We start from the raw sequence: 25,666 nt of genomic DNA, 5'->3' as shown, positions 1-25,666 counted from the left end.
AAAAATGTCTTTCATTATAGCTTGTCTATAGTATATAAGTTTAACAATATTGTGCTATGAGTTAATTGAGCATTCTTTCTGAATATAAAAATTAGGATAATGCAACTCCCACTAATAGTGAACACTGTAAATTTAAGTAGATAGGGACCTACTCAGTTCTCTTTGGTTTGTATTAATGCTGTTCAAGGTGAATATGCTATGGTTTTTCATGAGAGTGTGGGTTATGATAGAAAAGCCATTTGAACATTGTGCTATTTTTCCATGTTGCATTTGAATATTGGAAAATAGGAGACAAGAAAGCGAAAATGTTTATTTTCTGATATACTAAGTGTCTGTTTTGGATATTAAAGTTATAGTTGAGCTCTCATTCATTCAGTGAGTTTTTATTTCTGCTTACTATAATCCACAGCACATGTTGAACACTGTTATAAGCAGTTTATATATGTATTAATCCATTTGATACTCACAACCCTAAGAGTTAAGTACTGTTATTCTACTTTACACATGAGGAAGCTAAGACACAGAGAGTAACTTGTTAAAGGACACACAACTGGTAAATGGTTGAGCTAGGATTTCAACCCAAGAATCTAGTTCAAGAACCCAAACTCTTAACCAGGATACCACAGGCTAAGTTGTGTTATTTTGTTTTCAGAAATGCTACAAAGTTTAAAAGATAGGACCTCTGCTTTCAATGGAATTGATAGTATAAGGGAGAGGTAATTATTTGAGTGGCTGTCCCTCATTAGAAGCTATGTTAAGCATGTTTTATGCATTTGCATTTAAACTCTATAACCATATGAGGGAAATAGCCTTACCTCATTTTACAGATGAGGAAACTGAGGCAAAGAGAGGTTAAGTAACTTACCAAACTCAAAGGAAACATCACAGCTAGGATAGCAATTTAGTTTTGACTGGCTTCAAAATTGTATTCTTCCTGTTGCTTTGTGTCACCTTTGTACAGATAACAGAATCACAGTATTAAGCAATTACAGTAATAAAAAGTGTTGTGCAAGATGCATTGGAAACATAGCGGAAAGAACCCTTAAGTCTGGAGAGGAGAGGAAGGTTTCACAGGGCAGGTAGCATTTGCGTTACAACAATTAAGACTTTTCGGCAGAGAAAACAGCACGTGCCAAGTCATGCAGACATGGGAGAATGTTTAGAGGTTCATAGTTCAACAATAAAGTGGGAAGAGAATAGATTTAAGATATTTAGGTAGACCCCTGTCAGAATGACTGTCATCAAAACAACAAGCAACAAGTGTTGGGGAGGATGTGAAGAAAAAAGAGGACTTGCGCATTGTTGGCGGGATTACAAATTGGTGCAGCCACTATGGAAAACAGTATGGAGGTTCCTCAAAAAATTAAAAATAGAGCTACCGTATGACTCAGCAATCCCACTTCTGAGTAGTTGAAGAAATCCAAAACGCTAATTCTGAAAGATATAGGCATCCCTGTGTTCATTGCAGCATTATTTACAATAGCCAAGGTATAGAAGCAACCTAAGTGTCCATCCATAGATGACTGGATAAAGAAACGGTGGTACATATATGTATATATAATGGGGTATTACTTGGCCATAAAAAGAATGAAATTTTACCATTTGTGACAACATGGATGGACATAGAGGGTAATATGCTAATAAGTCAGACAGAGAAAGACGAATAACATGTGATTTCACTTACATGTTGAATCTAAAAAACAAAATAAATGAACAAAACAGAAAAAAACTCATAGATACAGAGAACAAACTAATGGTTACCAGGTGGGAGGAGGGTTACGGGACTTGGGGAAAAAGGTGAAGGGATTAAGAAGTATGAATTGACAGTTACAAAATAGTCACAGGGATGTGAAGTACAGCATGGGGAATATAATGAATGATATAATAACTGTATGATGTCAAGGAGGTACTAGACTTATCGGGATGGATTTGTATGTTATATAAATGTCTAACCACTTTGCACATCTGAAACGAATACAATATTGAATGTCAACTGTAATTGAAAAAATATATTTAGGTAGAATTGATCAAACTTAGAGATAGCATATGAGGTGTGAGAGTCAAGGTGGAGTCCAGGAATACACAAGTTCCTGGCCTCAGTGCACTGAGTGATAATACCATTTATTGAGGGGCTAGGAAAAGAATATGGGGGGAAGTAATTAGCGTAGTTTGGGATCTGTTGTGTTTAAGGGATTAGTGGGACACTCAAGTGGTAATCTGCACTGGCAGGCATTTGCCATGTGGATGTGGTATTTAGAAAGTTATCTACTTGTAGGTACAGTGTTGTAGATCTAGCCAGATAAGATACAGAATGCCTGGTTAAATTTGACTGTTAAATAAACAATGATTATTTTACATAAGTAGTTTCATGCAGTATTTGGAACATAGTTATATATGTTATTTGTTGTTTATCTGAAATTCAAATTTAACTGGGTGTTTTATATTTTTATTTGCTAAATCTGGTAACCCTATATAGGTGATAGTTGAAATCTTGAATGTGAATGAGATTGTTAAAGGAACAAGAGTAGAGAGTAGAGTAGAGCTCAGGATAGAAAGTTGGAAACTGGATTAATTTAGGGCTTCAGAGTGGCTTCAAAGTAGTCCCCCAAGCAGCAGCCTCAGCATTACCTATTAGAAATGTGTATTCTTGGGGCCTTGCTCTAAATCTACTGAATCAGAATGTTGGGGGCTGAAGCCCAACAATCTGTGTCTTAACAAGACCTACAGGGGCTTCTGATGTCATTGAATTTGGGAACGATTGACTTTAGGGGTGAATGTTAGAAGATCAATGAGGGAGAAACTAAGATATAGTAATGAATTAAAGTAACAACTGGAAGGCAATGAATGGAATAATTGGCAGTGTCAGATATATCTGAAAAGATAAAATCTAAAAGTGTTCATTGGATTAGGCAATTGTGAGATGATTTGTTATCTTAAGACAGTTGAAGCAGTATCCTGATAGCATTGAGTTCTGGAGGGAATCAAAGTGAGGAAGTAGAGAAAGAACTAAGAATACTTTTTCTCTGCTTGGTTGTAAAAAGAGAAGAGAGGGCAGGAATTCTTTTTTTCTTTTTTTTTTTTTTTTTTAATTGGGGAAGGGGAACAGGACTTTATTGGGGAACAATGGTCAAATTGTTGTCCTTTCAATCTTAGTTGTGGAGGGTTCTGTTCAGCTTCAAGTTGTTGTTCTTTCAGTCTTAGTTGTGGAGGGCGCAGCTCAGCTCCAGGTCCAGTTGCCATTGCTAGTTGCAGGGGGGCACAGCCCACCATCCCTTGCGGGAGTCGAACCAGCAACCTTGTGGTTGAGAGGACACGCTCCAACCAACTGAGCCTTCCGGGAGCTCAGCGGCAGCTCAGCTCAAGGTGCCGTGTTCAATTTTAGTTGCAGGGGGCAGAGCCCACCATCCCTTGCGGGAGTCGAGGAATTGAACTGGCAACCTTGTGGTTGAGAGCCCATGCTCCAACCAACAACTGAGCCATCCGGGAGGCAGCTCAGCTCAAGGTGCCGTGTTCAATCTTAGTTGCAGGGGGCAGAGCCCACCATCCCTTGCGGGACTCGAGGAATTGAACTGGCAACCTTGTGGTTGAGAGCCCACTGGCCCATGTGGGAATCGAACCGGCAGCCTTCGGAGTTAGGAGCACGGAGCTCTAACCGCCTGAGCCACCGGGCCGGCCCTAGGGCAGGAATTCTTAAGGGAATAGGTTCCTTATGTTGACCCAAGGAAAAAAGATACCTACCAAGTGTTCCTGGACTCAAATTTAAAAAGAACCAAATAACCATTTCTAAACAGGAGCTTGTCACAGAAGACATGCTTCAGGGAGAAGCCTACACTAATCTGCCTGTATCTGCACTGAACTTCCTGCCTCCCACATTGAACTGCCTGCCTTTACTATTTACAGATCTGATGACACTACTCCCTTTAAAGACCCTGTCTTCTCATGTGTGATAAAGCATAAACTTTTTAGTGTGGCATCCAAACTATCTGTTGTCTGAGCCAACTCTTACAATAGGACTGAGATTTTCCCCATCCAATTGGAGCTATATAGCTGTATCCCCATTAGCATCTTCACTGACCAATCAGAACAGTGCTTTCTGAACTAATCAAACTGAGGATTTGGAATCCTCATTTGCATGAGGATGGACCAATCAGGGACCAGGAGCAGGGACTTCTCTTTATATAAGTCAGCTCCCTTCTGGCTCTGAGGAGCCACTTTCCTTTTCCACTGAAGACTTTCCCTGGCTAAACCTGAAACACAGAAGACAACTTGCCGGACCAGAACAGCGTGGAAACTATCCTGTCTCAGCTGACCTGAGTGGAGAGGAACAGAGCTGTCTAACTGGAGATTGCTGCCTCACTTGAGGGCAGCCTCACAGCTGTGCTGTTCCACAGCCATGATATTTCATAATTGAGCTGTTCCACAGCTGTGCTACATCACAGTTGAGCTGTTTACTCTGAATAAAGTCTCCTCCTTCACTGTACCCCAAATTGGGGATTCCTGTTGGCATTGAATTGGCACTGATGACTATCAGTTGACACTTACGAAGGTGTGATAAAAAAATAGAGTGAATGTTTAAAAAAAATTTATTGCAGTAAAAGACACATTGCCATTAATCCCCCTCAAAATATTCCCCCTTGCTTCGAACGCACTGATCCCATCGTTCTTGCCACTTTCTGAAGCAGTTCTGGAAGTCCTCTTTTGTCAGTGTCTTTAGTTGTGCTGTTGTGGCTGCCTCGATGTCCTGAATTGGTTCAAAACGTTTACCTTTCATGGTTATTTGACTTTCTGGAAGAGCCAGAAGTCAGATGGTACTAGATCCGGTAACAAAGGTGGAGGAGAACATACTGTAATGTTTTTGGTTTTTCAATCTTTTTTTTTTTTTTTTTGTAGTGGGGAATATTGGGTTTCTCCAGGGCCCATCAACTTCAAGTCGTTGTCCTTCAGTCTAGTTGTGGAGGGTGCAGCTCACTGGCCCATGTGGGAATCAAACCGGCAACCCTGTTGTTCAGAGCTTGCGCTCTAACCAACTGAGCCATCCACCTGTCCCCACACTGTAATGTTTTTATTTGACAGAAATTGCCGTATACCAGGAGCGATGTGTGACACAGAGCGTTGTCATGATGGAGGATGAAAATGCCCATTTCATGTTAATGAGTTGTTCGTGATCCATGATTTATGGCACACTTTAAAACATACCTTCTCTCAACCATAGCTCACAGCCAACTGACTGCACCGAACAAGTTGAAACTTGTCACACACGGTTACTAAGGTTTGACGTGATGTTTCCTGTATTAGAGATTCCTGCCTTTCCGTTGGATGGCACTCGGCAGCAGCATTCACTGTATTTGTTGATCACACCTCATATAAGTTGAGGGAAAGAAACCAATATGGAGATGGAGAGAGGCTGAATATACACAAAGGTAGTATGGAGTGCTGAAAGAAAAGAGGGAAAGGGATCCCGAATGCAAGCACTCTTTTAGCTGTGGCTAGGAATGTTGCCTTTTCCTGTAAGACAGGAGGACAGTTTGCTGATTAATTTGTAGTTATGGTGGAAGCGGGAATCAGGATGTTGAGGGAGTTCTCAGTTGCTTCATTTTTCTTGGTAAAATTGAAAGATCACTGTGAGCATGAAATATGTGGGGTTGGGACTTACGAGTGATGAAAGTTTGGAGTAGTTACTTTATGAAGTAAAATGAGCTGACCAGGGAAATGCAACATGCATATTTAAAAAAATATTAAAGATTGAGTTGATAAGGCAAAGTAATTTTTTATTGAATCTTAAGTGTTCTTTTTAGTAAGTTGAAGGAGGTATATATAGGTACTTTTACTTTCTCTTTTTGCAAGTGTCACTAAATAAATATTGTTATGTAAATATAATGTTTAAGAACATCTACTCTAGGTTGAATGGAGTTGGATTCATTTATTCAACAAATATTTTTTTAATGCCATAATTATAAAAATAGTAAGAGCTAACATTTTTATGTGTAAATCACTTAACTTCTGGCTAGCTGTAAAGCATCATGCTACGTATTTTATTTGTATTAAATCATTTACACCCCCCTCATAATGGCCTAATGGGTTAGATAATATTATTTTATAGATATGGAAATTAAAACTAAGAAAGATCAAATAAAGATCATGATTATATTGTTTGAACCAAGGTCCATCTGTTTCTGCTGTCAGAACCCAGTCTTCTCTGTTGTGTTATGTTGACTGTGCTGGGCATTGCCTGTATAGAGGTGGAAAAACAAATACGGTCCCTATTCATAGTGGACATGGTCGTGTGCACACTCATGTGGAGGAGCAGTGTTAGACATTAAATTATTACCCAAATCAATATGAAATGTATTATGACAGGTACTATGAGTAAAAGGAGATCTGAGAGACTACAACAGGAGAAATTACTTTCAATTGGGGGGCCAGGGTTTGAGTTTATTATAGTAATTATGTTTTGTTGTATTTGTACATTTATGGGGGAGATAGCATGGGTTTTGGAAGAGAGATAATTGGGTTTGATTCCCATCTGTGCACTGAGTATCTCTGTGAGTTTTGGACAAATTGCTGAACATCTCTAAAAGCTTCACTTTCCGCATCTATAAAGAAAGTATCATAGTTCCTGCCTTGTAAACAGCAGCTTCTTTGTGCCATAATGCACATTATGGGAAGTGGTAAATTAATGCAGTAGTTCCTAGTCTTTGGCATTTAATAGTTCAAAGAAATTTCAAAAGTAACTTTGGGAACTGCTATATCAGTCAGTTATTTTGCTAGGTTTAGGGAGGTTAAAAATACACTACCATATATTCTCACCATTATTTCAGAAAAGTAAGACTTTTAAAAAACTTATTTTGAAATATGTAAGGCTATTTTGACACATAAAAAAGTAGGATGGTTGTCATCTCAGAATAAAGAGTCTTTTTTGAGATAGGTATTTATATTTTTAAAATTTTGTTTCATGATTATATTTTAAAACATTTTAAAGAATATGATAAGCATAAATCTGATTTAGGCTGTGATTTTATGGATAATGAGCAGATTACATTGAAGCTCTTGTATTCATTCTGCTATTAACAGATATGACAGCTTGTAAATCTGTTGGCTAAAATTACCAATTTGATACAAACTATAAGCTAGTCAGATTTAATTTAATTTACCCCTTATAAACACAGCCTCAAAAAAGGGTAGTGCTCAACGTTGAAATAGCGGTCTATTGGGGTGGCCGAATGGCTCAATGGTTAGAGCGCAGTGCTCATAACACCAAGATCATATTCGATTCCCACATAGGCCTGTGATCTGTGCCCTCCACAACTAGATTGGAAACAACGGCTTGAGCTGGGAGCTGAGCTGCCAGTGGGCAGCCAGTTGGCTCAGAGGTTAGAGCGCAGTGCCTCCGGTTCGATTCCCACATGGGCCGATGAGCTGCGCCCTCCACAATTAGATTGAAAATGACTTGACTTGGAGCTGATGTGTCCTGGAAAAACACACTGTTCCCCAATAAAAAATTTTAAAAAAAAGCTGTCTATTACCCTATATATAAAGATTACGTTTGAAAAGTAAAAGATATTCCATTATAAAAGATATTCCAATTCTGAAAGATCCTTTTTTGTAAAGACTAAAGCTAGTTTGATAACTTGTAAATTTTGACTTTTGAGGTACTTGTAAAGGTGATTATGATTAGAATGTAGAAGAGATGAATATAACAATTATTTTTTGCTTGAATTTCTAGTTAACTTAGATACTAAACTAACACCATATTCATTTCTCTTTCTTTTTTTTTCTTTAAGGAGTATGGACATGCCCCAAAGCCAAAAACTCAAGAAAGTGAACTGAAAATTAGTGCTGTGTTTTCAGTTAATGACAGTCCTCTTGGTAAGAAATAGAACTGCAAAAGTTAATTATGATTAATATATGTTATATCTGACTAGTAGAATTTAGGGAAAGTACCTCATGTAGGTTTTTTTTCTTCCTTTAGATAAAGCATTACTTTTCAAACTGGGTAGCTGGTATTTGACCAGCATTTTAAAAATTGGAATAGAATAAGTTTATATCAGAGTACGATGTTTGTAGTAAGGAAACATTATTTCATGAAACTACTGTTTCAGTTATTAAATCATATATACACATGTATGTATGTGTGTCCTGGATTATAATGTGAAATGTAGTTTTTACTATGGATTATGATTTTAAAAGTTTGAAATCCCCTGGAGTGCTTATTGCTTTATTCATATTGGATTTCAAGACTGAGGTAATTTGTCCTAAGAAATAGAGAATGTGTATGTGTTCAGTTGATACTAAAACTTTTTTTTTTTTTAAAGCTCAGCAGTTGACCCCAGGCATTCAGTTTCCTCTTGCATCATCTGGTCCAAACAGATGGCTTCCTTCAGTTCCAGTTGTAGCTGTTTGTTCTGGCTGTAAAAAACTGCTCTATAAGGGGCAAACTGCGTATCATAAGACAGGATCTCCTCATCTCTTTTGCTCCATGTGGTGCATCACCAGATATCCTTCACCTGCCTGCCTACTACCTCCTCCCAAGAAAACCTGCACAAACTGCTCGAAGTATAAAATTCTTAATCACATCCCTTTTTACTTTACTTGTTTAGTTGTATATAGTTTAGTTCGAAATGCTATTGCTACTCTCAATCTCTTTAGCACCTTTCTATGAAAATAGCTTTTAGGCTAATTGAGAAATTTGCAAATTCTAAAGTAAGCAATTTGGTGTTAAAAACATTGTCTAAATGAGTTTTCCTTATGTCTTTCAGTTTAAATTTTACTATGGAAAGAAATAAACTATTTGTGGGAATTGTAGGACCTCTCATATATCCTGTAATTGTAGACAACAACCATTCAAAATTACTTGTTATCTTGAATGTTATTGAAGTTATCTTGAATGTATAGAATAAAATAATATCACAGTTATGCAAGTATATGGAAATTATTTAATTCTTTCAAAGGTAAAAACTCTAAATGGCCACAAAAATATGTTTATAAAAAAAAATCCTTGTGAGCTTTTGTTGGGGATCATTGTTATTTTAAATAATGCATAGATGCAGAAAGAGAAAGAAATAGCAACAAAGTCAACTTCTTTCTTTACCTTAGTATGTTTGAAGAATTTGACATGTTTTGGCTGTTCCTGTGGTAGTGTAATTCTAGGAATATAGTACGTTGTCAGTAGTTACTAATGTAGAGCAATAAAAGTTAAGAACTTGGTTTTAGACCATGGCTCTATTACTTATGAACTGGATAACCTTGGCCTTAGTTTCTTCATTGATAGATACTTCACTGGAAGTATCTACTCCCTCAGATTTTAATCAGACAATGTTAGCACAGGGCCTACCACATAGCAAATGCTTAATAAGTGGGATCTTATTATTTTTAATAATAAAATTAATATTGTGTATATGTAACATAATTTATAGGCCCCTATTTTGTCTTTGGAGATAAAGGACAGGTTCTTTATCTGCTTGCTGTGTTGGCCTTAGGTATCTAAAAGTAGATCCTTTTAAAATGGAAATCTCCCAACTGAAAGGAAAGAGGAATTTTAAAATATTTTACTTAAATATTAAAATTTAGTTTTGTTCTAGAATGCCTTTCTAATGCCTTACTTTAACTCTTTTATGTCATCCTCATAAAACTGATCGGGAAGAAGTAAATTTAGTTTTCTGTTTTTAGATATTCTGTTTCAACATGTCATATATCAAGAGAAAATGAATTAAATTTTAAAGAACATAGCACAATTTATATACCCAAATGCGTATTATTCTCTTAAAAATAGTCACTAGTGTCAGGGACTTTTTAACCATAGTACTGCTCTTAGTCAAAAAAAATTTTCTAATCTCTTGATTTGGCATTGCTTTCAGAACCTATGAAACATTCCTTTAGACTAAGTTAGGTAATAAATCTATCTTTTCAGCATGGGTTTGATTTTTGCAAATTGCCAAAAGTTATTTGATGCCTAATCAGCTGACTATTGTAGATGGTTAAACTTAATCATACTGTTAAACATGATATTTGGCTATAAAATTAAAAAGTTCTTCGAGTTTTTATAAATTAAAAGAAAAACTAGAAAAAAAGTTGGAGCCATGTTGTTGGAAGAGGTATGGCTTTTTAAAGATAAATGTTAAGGTGCAACATTCATTTGGATGTGTAAGGTTTAGAACACATTTATATTTATGTGCACATTTATATTTATATTTCATTAAAAAGACATTCTCATTGGTTTACTTATGCATACATTATGCCACTGGCAGATTCACATTATTAAATGAAATTCTGTAGTATTCTGTTTTTAGAGAAAAAAATTACTTTTCTAAGTTAGTACTTCACTTGTGTGTAAGCATATCCACTTGGTTTCCAAGATTCACTGTCATATATTTAAGGTTAGGTGAGTTTTAGGAGATTAACGTACTTTGTTATTGTTGTTATTCTTTCTTAGTTTACCATGGAACAGTTCTGTATAATAAAGGTACAGGATGGGAGGCAGAACTGTCAAGTGATTAACTCCATAGACTGCAGAATCCGAGTGCTGGGATTTGCATTTTGGCTTCGCTGCTTACCAGCCGTGTGACTTTAACAAGCTATGTAACCTTTCGGATTTGGTCTCCTCATCTATAAAATGGCAGTTATAATAATACTTACCTCATAGAGTTTTTTGATAATTAAATTGGATAATTTGAGTAAAGAGAGCAATGCCTGCCACATAGTAATTACTCAATACACGTTATTGTAGTATATCATATTATTGCCATTATTTTTTTACTTTATGGCCTGCACTAGTGTTTCTGATTAATGACTATTCAGTTTTTATACTTGTCAGAAGAATGTCAATAATCAGCCTCTGTTTTTACTGTCAGTGTTTATTGCAACAATGAACTCTTATAAAATGACTCTAGGAATCTCACAGAACCACTCAATTATTTGTGTCCTTTTTGTCTTATTCTTGTTTCCGTCCTCTGCTACCAAACCTTAATAGCCCTTTTGTCCTCTGTTTCTTTGCTTACTTCAATTACAGCTAAATTTTATATATCATGCCAATTTTTTATATTTATCTTTTGTAGTTCACTGTTTCCCAAATCTTGCATTAAATTTTTTTTTTTTTTAATTTCATTTCTTGTCTCATTCATATTTCTACTCTTGGCAGCTACTGGCTAATAAGAGGACAAGTGTTCTGTGGTCTGGAGTTGTGGGATGGCCACTCACTCCATTGGCTCCAGTGGATGAAACTTGGTTAGAGCTGGAAGCCTCACTGTTTTTGTCATGTGTATCTGACTGGATATATTTTAAGTATAATTCTTCTTCACACATCTATAAGTTAGGTATTATAAACAACATTTTATACATGAGGAAATTGACATAGTAGTTGCCTCACTTATTGTCACTCAGCTGATAAGTAACAGAACTAATCATCAAACCCAGGTTTCCAGATGCCTTATGCAGGGTCAGCCATTTTCATTAGCTGCACTTTGTAAGTATAGTCATTTTAGCTCACAAAGAGGAAGAATATGTTTCATTTTGGCTTTGTTATTTATTTTTAGAGACATTTTAAATTCAAAGGATGTGATCACAATCCAATTTGAAAATTCTTCTCCCAGCAAAGATTTCTGCAGCCAGTCATGCCTTTCTTCTTATGAGCTAAAGAAAAAACCTGTTGTTACCATATATACCAATAGCATTTCAACTAAGTGCAGCATGTGTCAGAAGAATGCTGATGTAAGTTCCTTTTATCTTTATTGAGATTCTAATCAAAGATCAGAGATTTTTAACTGGCTCTGCTTATTTTGTATGTGTATGTATTTTTATTTCCTAGATTCGATTTGAAGTTAAATATCAAAATGTGGTACATGGTCTTTGTAGTGATGCTTGTTTTTCAAAATTTCACTCTACCAACAACCTTACCATGAAATGTTGTGAGAACTGTGGGAGCTATTGCTATAGTAGCTCTGGTCCCAGCCAGTCCCAGAAGGTTTTCACTTCAACAAGTGTCACAGCATATAAGCAGGTATGAATGAATATCAGTCTGTTGCATATAGTTAGGCTCACCCCTTCTGCGATGGCTGCACAGGGGTGAAATACAAAATAAAAGAGGATCCTTCCCATCAGTTAATCCTGGTGTGTGATTTCCCTTCCAGAAAAGTAGGATAGGTTCTGATACTGTAAGGATTGATTGTGGGGGTGAGATGATATACGTGAACTAGATCATTTTTTAAGGTTTCCTTCATGGCCAGGAATTCACAAATGTCATTTCATGATTTGCTCAGTCTGAAATGTTTTGTGATATATCAAAGTGAAGAAAATCCCATGTTATTGTAAATCAACTATTACCACAAGTTAAAAAGATAATAAAAATCAGTGAATCTAAAGCATATCTTTTCCTTTTAGAAAATACGTTTTTAAATGTGTTTTGGAATGAATTGTAATTATTTTGGCAACATTGCCTTATTAGAATACTTTAATTTTTATTTACTTTATTGAATAATTGATACATTTGGTTACTAAATATATCAATTTGTGTCAGCTTAATTATTGCTGAATGATTTTGGTCTTTAAAAAGTTATCTTTTTAAAAAGGATGTAAATAATAATTTAAAAAATTTTTAGTTATCAAGTTTGATTTATATGTAATTCCTCTAAGCAGTTGGTAATGGACATTCATCTCTTTGAAAAGTATCACTTTTCTAGGAATTGCAACTTTTGGCAGTCTGGTTATTGCTTTCACAGGAATAGAATCCATTTTATTTATATATATATATATATATATATATATATATATATATATATATATATATATATATGATCCAAAAATCCATTTCATTCCTAATTTTATTACTGGCCTATCAGCTGCATAAATGATGTTCCTTTTTTACCAGGAAGATTATGTAGTGAAACTTCACAATTTATATATTCCTACCATATACTTCCCCATGTAATTTCTTACTGAGAAACCTTATATTGTGTCAGTGACAGAGTTAGTTTAGCAGTTAAGAGCTTGACTTTGGAGTCAGATGAAATAAGTTTATTCTCTGACTTTTCTGTCTATGTGTTTATCTAATTAAAGATAAACTTCTTGTTAATTCAATATTTTAAAGTATCTCACTAAGTTGTTAAAAGAATTCTGTGATGCACTGTATATAAATGGCTTAGCATGGGTCCTGGCTCCTGGTAAACACTCAATAAGTAATAATATTGGAAATTTATGTAAATGTTAGCCATTATTATTATTGTTTCTTAAAACATGATAAACTTATGGGCAAATTTTATTATGAAACTTAGCTTGAAAATAAGTAGTTCTGCAGGATGACATAATATACCTTAAACGTCATTTCTATTTCCTCCTCCTAAAGAGTCTTACTAGTTAAATAACCTTACAGTGGTAGACTGTCTCCTAGATTAATGTCCAAGTCTGTACCAAGGATGGCCCTTTGGTTCAGGGATTACCTGGTCTTTTCTGATTATTTGTAATGAGAAAAGAATGTTAAGACTATCTGATTCATTCCTTTTAATGTGGTATGTTGTTGCTAGTATATATATGAGTAGTTACTAATTTTCTTCAGTTTACATTTTATTATTATCTGAAAGAATTTATTTTTCCCACATCCCAACTTTCTGAAAAGTCCATGCTTGGTGTGGCCTTGTTGTCATGCTCAAATATTTCAACCAAAGGCAGTAGTTGTAAGTAGCTTTTCTTCATTCTTTTTTTTTTTTTTTAATTTTTATAAGAGTTTATTTGAACCAAACTGATGACATATGCCAGGGAGCAAGACCTCAAATGCTCCCCTCTTTATTCTTTTCTTAAACAATATGTACATATGTATGCTTGTACTAGGTATGTGAATGTTATTTTATTTTATTAACAGAATTCAGCCCAGACTCCTCCATATGCCTTGGGGAAATCATTGAGGCCCTCAGCTGAAATGATTGAGACTACGAATGACTCAGGAAAAACAGAACTTTTCTGCTCTGTTAATTGTTTATCTGCTTACAGAGTTAAGACAGTTATTTCTTCAGGTAATGTTTAAATTTGATAAATTTATAGATTTAATAACTATTGAAGAAGAATGTAACTGCTTTTCCTTTATTTTGTTATAAACTAAATTTATCTATATGGTTAGATACAGACCCAAGATTGGTGTAGGTTCAAAGAACTGATGTTTAAGTGAAAAATGTTTTTCACTGATTTTCTTGGTTGAGATTTTTTTTTGTAGTTTCATATGTGAAAATAAAAAAAAAATCACAAGTTCAAAATTAGTTTTTGTGTAAATCGGATTTAATTGAAGAAGTTGTAGTTAGCTTTACAGGTTATAATAAAGCTCCTTGATTTTTGTTTTTATATTATTTGTTTTTATTCTAATACATTTTTGGATTATTTTTTCATCTGTGTCATTTATTCATTGGTTTTTATTTTTTGTTACCAAGGAGTCCAGGTTTCGTGTCATAGTTGTAAAACCTCAGCAATCCCTCAGTATCACCTAGCCATGTCCAATGGAACTATATACAGCTTCTGCAGCTCCAGTTGTGTGGTGGCTTTCCAGGTATGATCTAAGAGTATTTTACTCCTGCAGTTCTCTTAGCCATTGGTCTATGGCAAAATGTTAACTGCTGAAGGTACATAAAAGATTACACTGTAAGTTAGAAAGAAAAAAGTTCAACTGTGGTTCCAAAGGTCATTTCTGCAAAATGTTTGAGCCCAGGTATTGAGCCTCAGTGCTTTCTTCCTTATTCAGAGTTCTCACCTAAACTGTCCTTCCTTCTCACTTTTTCCCTTGGCTCTCTCCCTTTCAGAAGGGTGGAAGCTAGGATATGGTTTGGATACATAGTATGATGATCTGTTCACGTGTCCCTTCCTCTCATCCTGGGCCAGATGCAATTCCTGGCATGGAATTGTAAGCTTCCACTTACTTGTCATATCTTCTCTTCACTCTGCGCGATACACAGACAGTAGAGTTTAGTGATCCTCCAGGATGGGAAGATGCCTGATGCAGTGTCCCTGGTGCTAAGGAGAGAGAGACTAGTGTTCTTAATAGCTGTCAGAGGCTGCTTGGTGATGGGGTTGCAGGTGAAGGGGTGTCTTGGAAAGGAGAGGCCTGCTCTAATTTATTAAGGTCATGTATACTAAAGGTGTTTGTCTAGAAGCCTGCATTGCTCGGTCCTTGTATTCTGTAAATATGCTATTGGAACTCTTTCTGTGTACTACTTTATACATTTTAAAGAAATATTGGCAGGGGAATTAATTTATCAAAATGAGAAGGCGAAAGTTCCGTTATTTCTCAGTTGTTAAAAACGTTTGCCTTATTTGTGTTCGTTCAGAATGTATTTAACAAGCCAAAAGGAACAAACTCTTCAGCAGTGCCCCTGTCTCAGGGCCAAGGAAGCCCGCCCTCCGGGTCAGCGGTGTCAGCAGGAGGAGGTAGCACCTCTGCCACTTCCGCAAGCGTCATCAGTGGCTCTGCAGCATCGGGCCTCCAATCTCCTGCCTCAGAGGCCCAGCAAGTTGCTCCTGCCCATGCAGTTGTTAAACTCAAGTGTCAGCACTGCAACCATCTGTTTGCCACAAAACCTGAACTTCTTTTCTACAAGGTAAAGAGAGATCGTGAAAGGGATTGAATTTAAACTTATCCAATAGAAACATTTTTATCTCTTCATCTTTGACTATCACTTAATTTGCTTTTAAATGAGGAGGAAAGGATTTCTTAAAAATAAAGATAATGTTTAATTAGATATTAATGAGTATTCTTTCTCTGCAGGGTAAAATGTTTCTGTTTTGTGGCAAGACTTGCTCTGATGACTACAAAAAGAAAAATAAAGTTATAGCAATGTGTGACTACTGTAAACTACAGAAAATTATAAAGGAGACTGTACGGTTCTCAGGGGTTGATAAGCCATTCTGTAGTGAAGGTAAAGAAAAAAGTTCAGTTTTATCCACAGAGCATGTGTTATGAATTATTCATTATGAGTTGGGCTATTAATCCATAATTCATTTTCAAGTAATTTTTGTTTTATGTGGTATAATTTGAGGCCTTTATATTGAGTTTATACTTACTTCACTTTAAAGTCTATCCTTTTAAATGTTACAATTATCTTAGTAAAGAAAAACTTCTGAAATATAATGAGATCAATTTTATTAATATAGAGTATAGAAAATCTCTTGCTGAGTTTAGCTGTGACTTCAGAGAACTTTTTGTTCTTGTACCAATTTGTGAAGACGGTACTTAAGCAATTATGGCTTTTTGGCTTAAGACACTTTTATACCTCTGATGTTTCTAAATATAGATGGCCGATTTAGAGTATATTTAAAAGGTAATATGAATTTGTTTTGTGAATATAGAGACTATACTTTAACCTAAAGGCAAATAATTTTGTCGAGTATTTAGAAATTCACTTAAAGTTTTTATCTAAGACTGTAAGGAAGTCACTTTACCTCCTTCAAGTTTAATGTAAATTTGTTGTTTCTTCTTTTCATCTCTTCTGGTTCTCAGTTTGCAAGTACCTGTCTGCCCGTGACTTTGGAGAACGGTGGGGAAACTACTGTAGGATGTGTAGTTATTGTTCCCAGACATCCCCTAATTTGGTAGAAAATCGATTAGAGGGCAAGTTAGAAGAGTTTTGTTGTGAAGATTGCATGTCCAAATTTACAGTTCTGTTTTATCAGGTAAATGTAATATACCTCTGGCTTTCTGAGGTTTGTAAAAATTATTTTCTGTTTAAAATATGTTCAGATTATGTGAATAAAATTTGTGTTTAGAACTGGATAAAATAAACTATGAACTCCAAGTAAAATTCAGTTGATTATAAACTTGAAATCTTTGGAGTAAAGAGTATAGAATTTCTGAAGACTTTGTCGTTGTTTGAGGGTATGTTCCTTTTATTATTTGCTTTCTTATAAGGCACATTGACCTTAGTTATAACTTCTTTCAAGTTAGAACTTTACATAGTTCTGTTGCCTTAAGCCTTCGCAGTCAGAAAGTTACTCTGAGGAATTTGAAGTCAGACCTTGTTCTCACTTCATAGGTCAAATGACTATTACTGACCTCCTTGTCCACCTCCTTTGTAAAAACAATTACTTTTTTGAAGGGCTAACCACAAAAGCTAATATTAATTGAACCACTAATAGGACATGTTCGGTGCTTCGTAAGTGTTATTTCATTTAATCCTCACCACTGTCCCGAGAGGTAGGTATATTAGTGCTAGTTTATCAATAAGGAATAAGAGTAAGGTCCAGGGAGATTAAGTAACATTCCCTTGAAGAAGCTGGTAGATGACCGATAGACTGCACCTATAACACTGCAGTGAAATCACCTGTTTACTGGTCTCCCTACCCCCAAAATATAATCTTCTTGGGGGGAGGTATGTATTTTCATAATTATATGACCAGGACCTATCTCAGTGCTCAAGACAAAGGATACCACTAGATATTTGTCAGTCTTTGTGACTCCAAAGCCCATATTCTTTCTACTGCAATATGCTGCCTTTTAACCTTTTAAAAAGAGAACCTATCTTTAGATTCCTTCATTGGTAATTTTGAAAATAGGAGATCAACTTTTGTATTCTCTTGATTGAGGCTATCTGTATGAAATAAATAATTAAGTGTGTATGTATTCTATACATATACAGGTACAGATGCACACACATACATGCACACACGGTGGAAAGTTCACAAACTTAACTGTCCGACGCGTGTGTGTGTGTGTGTGTATATATATATATATATATATTTTTTTTTTTTTTTTTATTTTAACCACAGTATTTTAAGGTGGGAAGGAACCTTGCATTTTGTAATCTCAACTGACTCATATATTCTGTTTTCATAATGCCTTCTGGTTTTATGATTAATGTTAATTTTTTATTATTTCATAGTTTTAAGTCTATTCTGCCCTACATTTCTTTCTCAGATGGCCAAATGTGATGCTTGTAAACGACAGGGTAAACTAAGTGAGTCCATAAAATGGCAAGGAAACATCAAACATTTCTGTAACCTATTTTGTGTCTTGGAGTTTTGTCATCAGCAAATTACGAATGACCCTGTTTCACAAAGAAAAGGTAAAATTAAACTTAGTTAATGGGATCTTTATGTCGGTGCTAGGGTACACTATCAACATACACAGCTGTAAATAATATAATAAAAACAAAATTGCACTGGATTGAGATAGCCTGAGTTTCCTTAAATTTTCCTATAAGAATCTTTAAAGATTGCCCTTGAGGGAAAATTAATCCGGATGTTTTTTGCTATCATAATCAAACACACCAAGAATAATAAATGTGGAAACACTAATCTTATAGGGAAATTAGATTTGATTGCTTTTGATTGAATTTATCTGTACATAAATAACTTACACTAAGGGATATATGCTATTCAGTTAATTAACTAGAAATAAAAATAGAAAATTGGAGCAAACAAAGGGAGAGAGGATATAAGTATGTTAATGTAGTTGCCGTGACTGGTGTAAGATTTGATCCAGAGCTTGCTTGTAGCCAAGAGAAAAAGAACAACACATTAATTACATCACAAAAAATAAAGTAGACCAGTTCTTCATGGGTAGCAAAGTTTTTTCTGGCTAAGAATAAAATAATTTTGCAAGTAGGACAGCTAATGTGGTCAAAATATCCAGATGAATAGATAGCTACGTGGTATGTTTTTAGAGTGGCTCCCTGCTGTAGGACTTCACTGGGTTAGATTAAAAACATTTGATATTATGTTCTCTGACCAAAGCCTGGAGTGCTGCTGAATTGACAGAATCCATGTGCTTTGACTCCTTGCAGTCTGGCCCTTGTGTACCTTTGCAGTCTTATTAATCATCACCTTAATCCAGACATGCCTTGTGCTAATCTTTTGTATTATCATCCATTCTCTGAGACCAGTCAGGTGGGTGGTAGAATTTTCTTTCTATAATGTGGGTTAACATTATCTGGATGGAGAGCTACATCACCAACTTATGTATAAAAATTGTCATGTTAAATTTTTATTTGAAGCAAGCTTAGGTGTAGGAGTTTTAATATTCTTGAATAGAAAAGCCCAGTTAATCCTATATTTTTTACCTGTTAAATATCATTTGAAGTTAATAATTTTAGAGAATCATCTTCTCTTTAAGTTCTAATGAGCACTAATGTGACCAGAGTCACCTAACTCAATGTTCTACAGTTAGACATTTGCATTGCACCTTGAAAACTTAGTTGTTAAACAGGTTTGTGTGTGTGTGTGTGTGTGTGTGTGTGTGTGTGTCCCTTTTGTTTATACTAGGTCTTACCTTTTTATCTTAATCAGTAAATATTTCTAAGGCACCAACTGTTTCAGTGGCGCTCCCTTCTGCAAGGACAAATACAACGCCAGTTATAACCAGTGTGGTGTCATTGGCAAAAGTATCTCCAGCCCAGCCCACAGGGAACACTAACAGTGTTTTGAAAGGTATGACTTGATGTAAAGGCATTTGATTAGGCTGTGGAAGTGAGTGTGTCTAGTCTGAGTAGCTCTTATTGGTAATATTTACATTTACATTTATATGAGGAAATGTTCCTCTGTCTCGGAGGGAAGTGGGTAGCTAGCAGGGTGGGGTGGATAGGAAAGGAAGAGGTATGTTATAATTTATTTCTTTAAGAACACAAGTGATTTTAATATAGCTGCCTTTACCACCAGAGATTCTAATACAGTAGGGTGGGATTGGGGCCCAGGAATTCTTACCTTTACCAAGGACCCCAGATGATATTGAGCTGAGTTTCCTTGAACCGTTTTTGAGAAATTCTGTACCAGACTATAGACCACTTTAGTGAAAGGAAAGTAACTTCTTGGTTTCACTGTTTACTTCTGTATATTCTAGGGATAATAATGTATGTTTTATAACAGGTGCAGTAACTAAAGAAGCAACAAAGATCATTGAAGATGTAAGTTTTATTGTTAATATTTTGCCTGATGATGCCATTTTATTTTCATTTTGGATATAACCTTCTAATATATATCTGAGTACATTTCTGTTTGCAGCTTAGTCTTTTAAAAAGTGGAGTATATATTATGCATTAATTTTTGTTTTTGAATGTTAAAGTTAAATCATGAATAAGAATGCATTCCTGATTTATTTGTGTATGACTCCTTAATTTCTTTAAATACTTGTCAATTCCATCTGGTTGCTTATTTTTCTCTTTTATTGCATTCAGGTAGTTTTCTTTTAGACTAGAAATTTTCTTGAAAAAGTTCAGTATAGTGTCAGTTTATGCATCTTTGAATTATGTGAGGCTGAAAACAGTGCAAAGTAAAAATATTTAAATTCCTACTTTATGCCTCAAGTTTGAAATATTATAAAACTTCCAAAAACTAAAAAAAAATTTTTGAAGAAATACATAATTTCAAATCTGGCAGGCTGAAAGGGTTATAAACTATGTCATTATTGTCCTGTCTCAGCATCACTTTAGCAGGAAAATAAAATTCCCATCATTCCTGATCAATATCACATGAAGCAAAGGTGTTAGATCTTAGCTTAATGTTTTTGGTGACTGTTGTGTTGCTCTCTTAACATATGCTCTTGATACAATTAAAAATCATTTTTAAAAATATCAACTAACAATGTCATTCAGGTTCATTAAGTGGTGGTGCAAGTGCTAAAAAAATATGCCCATAATTCAATAAATTTGGAACAGAAGTTAAATGTGATAAAACTCTGAAGAAGCCAAACTACTGCTGCAGTATCTCATTCTGTTAATGTAGGAGAGTGCACCCTGCAGAATATTAGAGATAATGTTCAAAAAGACCAAAAGCAGCATTAAAGCAGGTACACCCTTTAGTTCACAAAATTATCTTGTAACCAGGCAAGGATAATAGAATAAATGGATAAAATCCTGGCAACACGGCTACAAGATCAGTGCTGCCATAATGCACCCCTAAAGCCAAGGTATCATCTGTGCTAAGGCATGAAGTGGTTTTAATGATTTGGAAGGAGGTGACAGTGAAACAAAAAGGTTTACTAATTTCTCATTTTAAAGCCCACCAAAGTTTTAAGTATATAAAAATGAGCAGACAAGCTATACCTGCTAACTCCAAAGCTATCAAAACATTTCAGTTTTATTATAATTTAAAGAGGCTTTAACTTGGAAGACATCGTGACACTTGCTAATAAAGAATCTGTGAAAAAAAAAAAAGAATCTGTGAAAATGGTAAAGAAGGTAAATTTGTGCAAGGTTGGTAAGGGGGTGTTGACATTTTGCTTGGGTTGTTCCCTGTGAATTAATAAAGGAAGACTTGTTAGAATTAGAAAAACAAAGATGGCAGGAAGAGGGCCCTGGCAACAGCCGGGGCCCTCAGAACATCAACCAACAGTGAAGTGACTGACACAGGCTTTTGACCATATTTCAGCAACAACTGCTAGTTTTGAAGAAGATGAGCCAAATGTGGATGGCTGTTTCATGGTGGCCAAAGATGGACAGTGTGTCTCCACATCAAGAAGTCCGCAGTGACAAAAAATGAGATAAATGAAACCATAGTAGATTCATTCTTTAGCAAGTCTTTCAGAGAATCAGACCAGCTTCACCATAATGTGGAGAGAGAGAGCTTGTCCTAATTTGATACCTCTTAACTCTCCCATTATTTGTGTTGTTGGAAGATGGTAATAATAACTTCTGCTTAATTACTTTCAGGCAGTATACTACATTAGTGAACTGTCATTAAGTTAACTTGGTAATTATTTGTATATTTTATACTAACATTAAATTTTATTTTAAAATCACATGATTAATCACTGTGTTATATAATTAATAATTTTGTTATTAACCACATCCTTATATAATTGATTAAGGTATTAATGCATTGTTTTATACTAATATGTATTATAAAAATATTGATTGTAGATTTATGTACTCTGAGAATGCATCTCTCCTCTATTTTATATGTATAGGACAGTTAGTCTTGAATTATGTTAGTTTTGAATTATTCAGTTTTCAGGAACTTATCCCTCATTAAATGTGACTGCTATATATGTTTTCCTTATGTGGAGTCCTATAATTAACCAGTTATTTAAACTGTGTTACAGAATAGCTCTAATTAATATTTTCAGTTTAGTCTATTAAAAAGTATAATTATAGGGGTGGCCAGTTAACTCAGTTGGTTAGACCATGGTGCTAATAACACCAAGGTTGCTGGTTTGATCCCCGCATGGGCCACTGTGAACTGTGCGCTCCTTAAAAAAAAAAAAAAAAAAAAGTATAATAATAAATAGTGTAATACTCTATGATTTTAAAAAAACTTGACAGTTTTACAATTATTTCTTTGTTTCTCTGGGACTTGAGTGTGAATCTCCTTCAAGTTATTTAAATGGTCTTAAATTTTGGGGAAAGGTAAGATAAAGGAAAATACAAAGAAGGAAATCTACTACAAAAGTCAGCAAACTTTTTGTATACAGCTCTAGATAGTAAATATTTTATACTTTGCAGGCTATACAGTCTCTGTTGCAACTCCTCACCTCTGCCATTTTAGTGCATTAAGTGGCTGTGTTCCAATAAACTTTATTTACAAAAACAGGTAGTAGACTGGACTTGGCCCAGAGCCATTCTTTGCCAACTCCTACTCAACTGTGTTCCCGCTATCCAGAATTAACCATTGTTAGATTTGGCTTATTTGCTCACAGGTTTTTTCCCTTTTCCCTTTTTCTTTTTTAAAAAATTAATCACTATCACCAGTTCCCTTTTCATGTTTCTAGATGTAACTACTATTAGGAGTCTGCTTTGTGTCCTTTCAGACCATTTTTAATATTTCACATTCTTATATACAAATGCATGGAAAACATTTAATAATTGTTTTTAAAAATACCATATGATACTTAATAGATTTGGTACATTCCTGTGGACTCCTATATAGTATTATATTGTATGTGGGTACCACATTTTATTTAACTGTGGACTCCTATACGGTATTATATTGTATGTGGGCACCACATTTCATTGCTTCCAGTATTTTACTATTAAGAATCTCTGCTACAGTGAACATCCTTGTAGATGTCTCCTTGTGCATGTGTGCAGGTGTTTGTATAGTGTAGAGTGGAATTTTGGGGTCAAAGTGTATTTGTATTTTTAGTTTTTAAATTGCCCCACAGAGTGGCCATTCCAATTTTTATTCCCATAAGCAGTTTATGATTGTACTTATTCCCCACAGCTTCGTTATCATTCAATGTCAGATTTAAACATTATTTTGCCAATCAGTTTAGTAATATCTTACTGCTGTCTTATTTTGCATGTCATTGATTACTAGTGAGTTTGCTTATTTTTCTGTTTTTGAACATTTGAGTTTTCATTTCCTGTTTTTAATTTTTTCCCATTTTTGTGTTGAATTGCCTCTTTCTTATTGATTTATAGGATTTTTATATATATTCTCGATTTGCCCCCCCCCCCCCCATCATTTTCATCAGCACAAAAACATGCAGTAATAGTTCTTGAAAAAAATCCTTCTTTAACGTCATGGCCCTCTAGCCATTGTCCCGTTTCTCTGTTCTCTATTTTGAAAAAACTCCTCTAAACGTGGCCTCAACTTGTTGCCTCCATTTTCTTATCTGTTATCTTTCCTTAGCTCACTTTAGTCAGGCTTTTGTCTGCACCACTCTAGTGAAACTGCACTTGTTAAGGTCACTATCAGTTTTTATTTGGTCATATTAAGTGGTCAATTTTCAGTTCATTTTTCTCATCCTTTCAGTAACATTTGACACAGTTGATCTTTCCTTCCTTCTTGAAATACCTTCTTCAGCTTCCAGGTCATCATAACTTTGTCAATTTTCTCAATCTACATTGCTTCCTAGGGGACTCATACAGTCCTGTGGTGTTCTTTTTTTTTTTTTTTTTTTTAAGATTTTATTGGGGAAAGGGAACAAGACTTTATTGGGGAACAGTGTGTACTTCCAGGACTTTTTTCCAAGTCAAGTTGTCCTTTCAATCTTAGTTGTGGAGGGTGCCATTCAGCTTCAAGTTGTTTTCCTTTCAGTTTTAGTTGTGGAGGGCGCAGCTCAGCTCCAGGTCCAGTTGGCGGTGCTAGTTGCAGGGGGCGGAGCCCACCATCCCTTGTGGGACTCCAATCTGCAACCTTGTGGTTGAGAGCCCACTGGCCCATGTGGGAATCGAACCGACAGCCTTCGGAGATAGGAGCATGGAGCTCCAACTGCCTGAGCCACTGGGCCGGCCCCAGTCCTGTGGTTTTAAACACCACCTAGGTGGTGCCTGATTCCCAGTTTTATCTCTTTTGCCCTGACCTCTGAGTTCCAGATTCATGTATGCGACTGCCTACTTGACATTTAGATGATAATTATACTTAGATAATTAATAGTCATCTCAAACAATATGTATAAAACAGGACCCTTTATTCCTCCAAGACTTGCTCTCCAGTGTTCCTTACTTCTTATCACTTCTATTGCTAACTTCTGAGTCTGAGCCACCATCATCTTTCTTCTGGATTATTGCAGGGACCTCCTACCTGTCTTCCTGGTTCCATTCTTGCCCTTTGCAGTTTTTTTTTTCTCCATCTATTGCCAGAATGATCTTAAAGCAGGTTATGTCACGCCACTGCTTAAAAACCTTCAATGAAATTCTGAAAAAGAATAAAAAAAGGGAAGAGCAAGCATCCAAAATTATAGGAAAACTACAAATTTTATAAAGCTATATAGTTACAACAGCTGATACTGAAGCCATGAATAGGTGGAAAGGAAGTCAGAAATTTAAAATATGTGTGTGTGTGTGTGTGTGTGTGTGAATTTAGAAATAGTAAAGGTAGCATTTTAGATCAGTAGAAGAAATCTAGATTATTCAATAAATATTGTGACGACTAAGTAGACATGTGGAAGAAAATACAGTTGGATTTCTACGTCACAACTTAAACCAAAATGAAGTCCAGGTGGAGAAAAGACTTAAATGTAAAAAAATACTAAAAAAGTACCAGGAAAATATATAGGAAAGAATTCTTTTTACTCATTTCAGGTGTGCAAAACAATGTAATAGACATTTATACCCCTCACAAAGTGATAACTCCCCTCCCCCAATCAACTACCCCTCTGGCATCATATATAGCTGTTAACAATTCCATTGACTCTATTCCCTATGCTGTACCCCACAGCCTGTGATCATATGATCATATGTGTGTGTGTGTGGTGTGTGTGTGTGTGTGTGTGTGTGTGTGTATATATATATATATATATATATATATATATATATATATATATAATTATAGTTGACATTAAATATTATTCAGCTTCAGTTTCAGGTGTACAGTGCAGTGGTCAGGTGTATAAACAGTCCATGAAGTTGTCTCCCTAATAAGACAAGTGCCCATCTGACACCCTACAAAATCTTTACAACATTATTGATTATATTCCCCAAACTGTCTTTCATATCCTCGTGTCAATATTGTGACTACCAATTTGTGCTTTCTAATCCCCTTACCTCCCTCATACACACCCCCCTCCCATATAGGAAATAATTTTAATACAGAAATGGGGCAAGTCTTTCTTAAATATGCCACAAAACCCAGAAGCCATAAAAGATTTGTTAGGGAAATTTAACTACATTTGAAAGACAAATGACAAAAAACGAAAAGGTGGTAATTCATGTCATAAGAGGCTAGGTTTTTTTCTTTTATATTAATACGTAAAGAGCTTTTGTGAATCAGTAAAAAGACGTAATACCCATCAGGAAAATGGGCAAAAGTATGATCCATCACTTTATAA

General features: G+C 35.4%; 1 protein-coding gene across 8 annotated transcripts in view; it reads left to right on the top strand.

The window, feature by feature from the left end:
* The window catches only part of ZMYM6 (zinc finger MYM-type containing 6), a 38,310-nt gene that overhangs the window by 4,863 nt on the left and 7,781 nt on the right, over positions 1 to 25,666 (top strand). For all 8 annotated transcript variants that reach the window (XM_074334368.2, XM_019730103.3, XM_019730107.3 and 5 more), the window contains 12 exons: positions 7,782 to 7,866; positions 8,313 to 8,553; positions 11,529 to 11,703; positions 11,801 to 11,992; positions 13,847 to 13,997; positions 14,406 to 14,521; positions 15,297 to 15,566; positions 15,734 to 15,884; positions 16,466 to 16,638; positions 17,879 to 18,026; positions 19,249 to 19,389; positions 19,825 to 19,862. In XM_074334368.2, coding sequence (XP_074190469.2) covers positions 7,782 to 7,866; positions 8,313 to 8,553; positions 11,529 to 11,703; positions 11,801 to 11,992; positions 13,847 to 13,997; positions 14,406 to 14,521; positions 15,297 to 15,566; positions 15,734 to 15,884; positions 16,466 to 16,638; positions 17,879 to 18,026; positions 19,249 to 19,389; positions 19,825 to 19,862 — 1,881 coding nt within the window. The remainder of the gene's footprint in view (positions 1 to 7,781; positions 7,867 to 8,312; positions 8,554 to 11,528; positions 11,704 to 11,800; positions 11,993 to 13,846; positions 13,998 to 14,405; positions 14,522 to 15,296; positions 15,567 to 15,733; positions 15,885 to 16,465; positions 16,639 to 17,878; positions 18,027 to 19,248; positions 19,390 to 19,824; positions 19,863 to 25,666) is intronic.

The sequence above is a fragment of the Rhinolophus sinicus genome, chromosome 14, assembly GCF_057876585.1.
Source record: "Rhinolophus sinicus isolate RSI-liver-muscle chromosome 14, RSI-T2T, whole genome shotgun sequence".
Lineage (NCBI taxonomy): Eukaryota > Metazoa > Chordata > Mammalia > Chiroptera > Rhinolophidae > Rhinolophus > Rhinolophus sinicus.
This window is presented reverse-complemented; position numbering and strand designations above follow the sequence as displayed.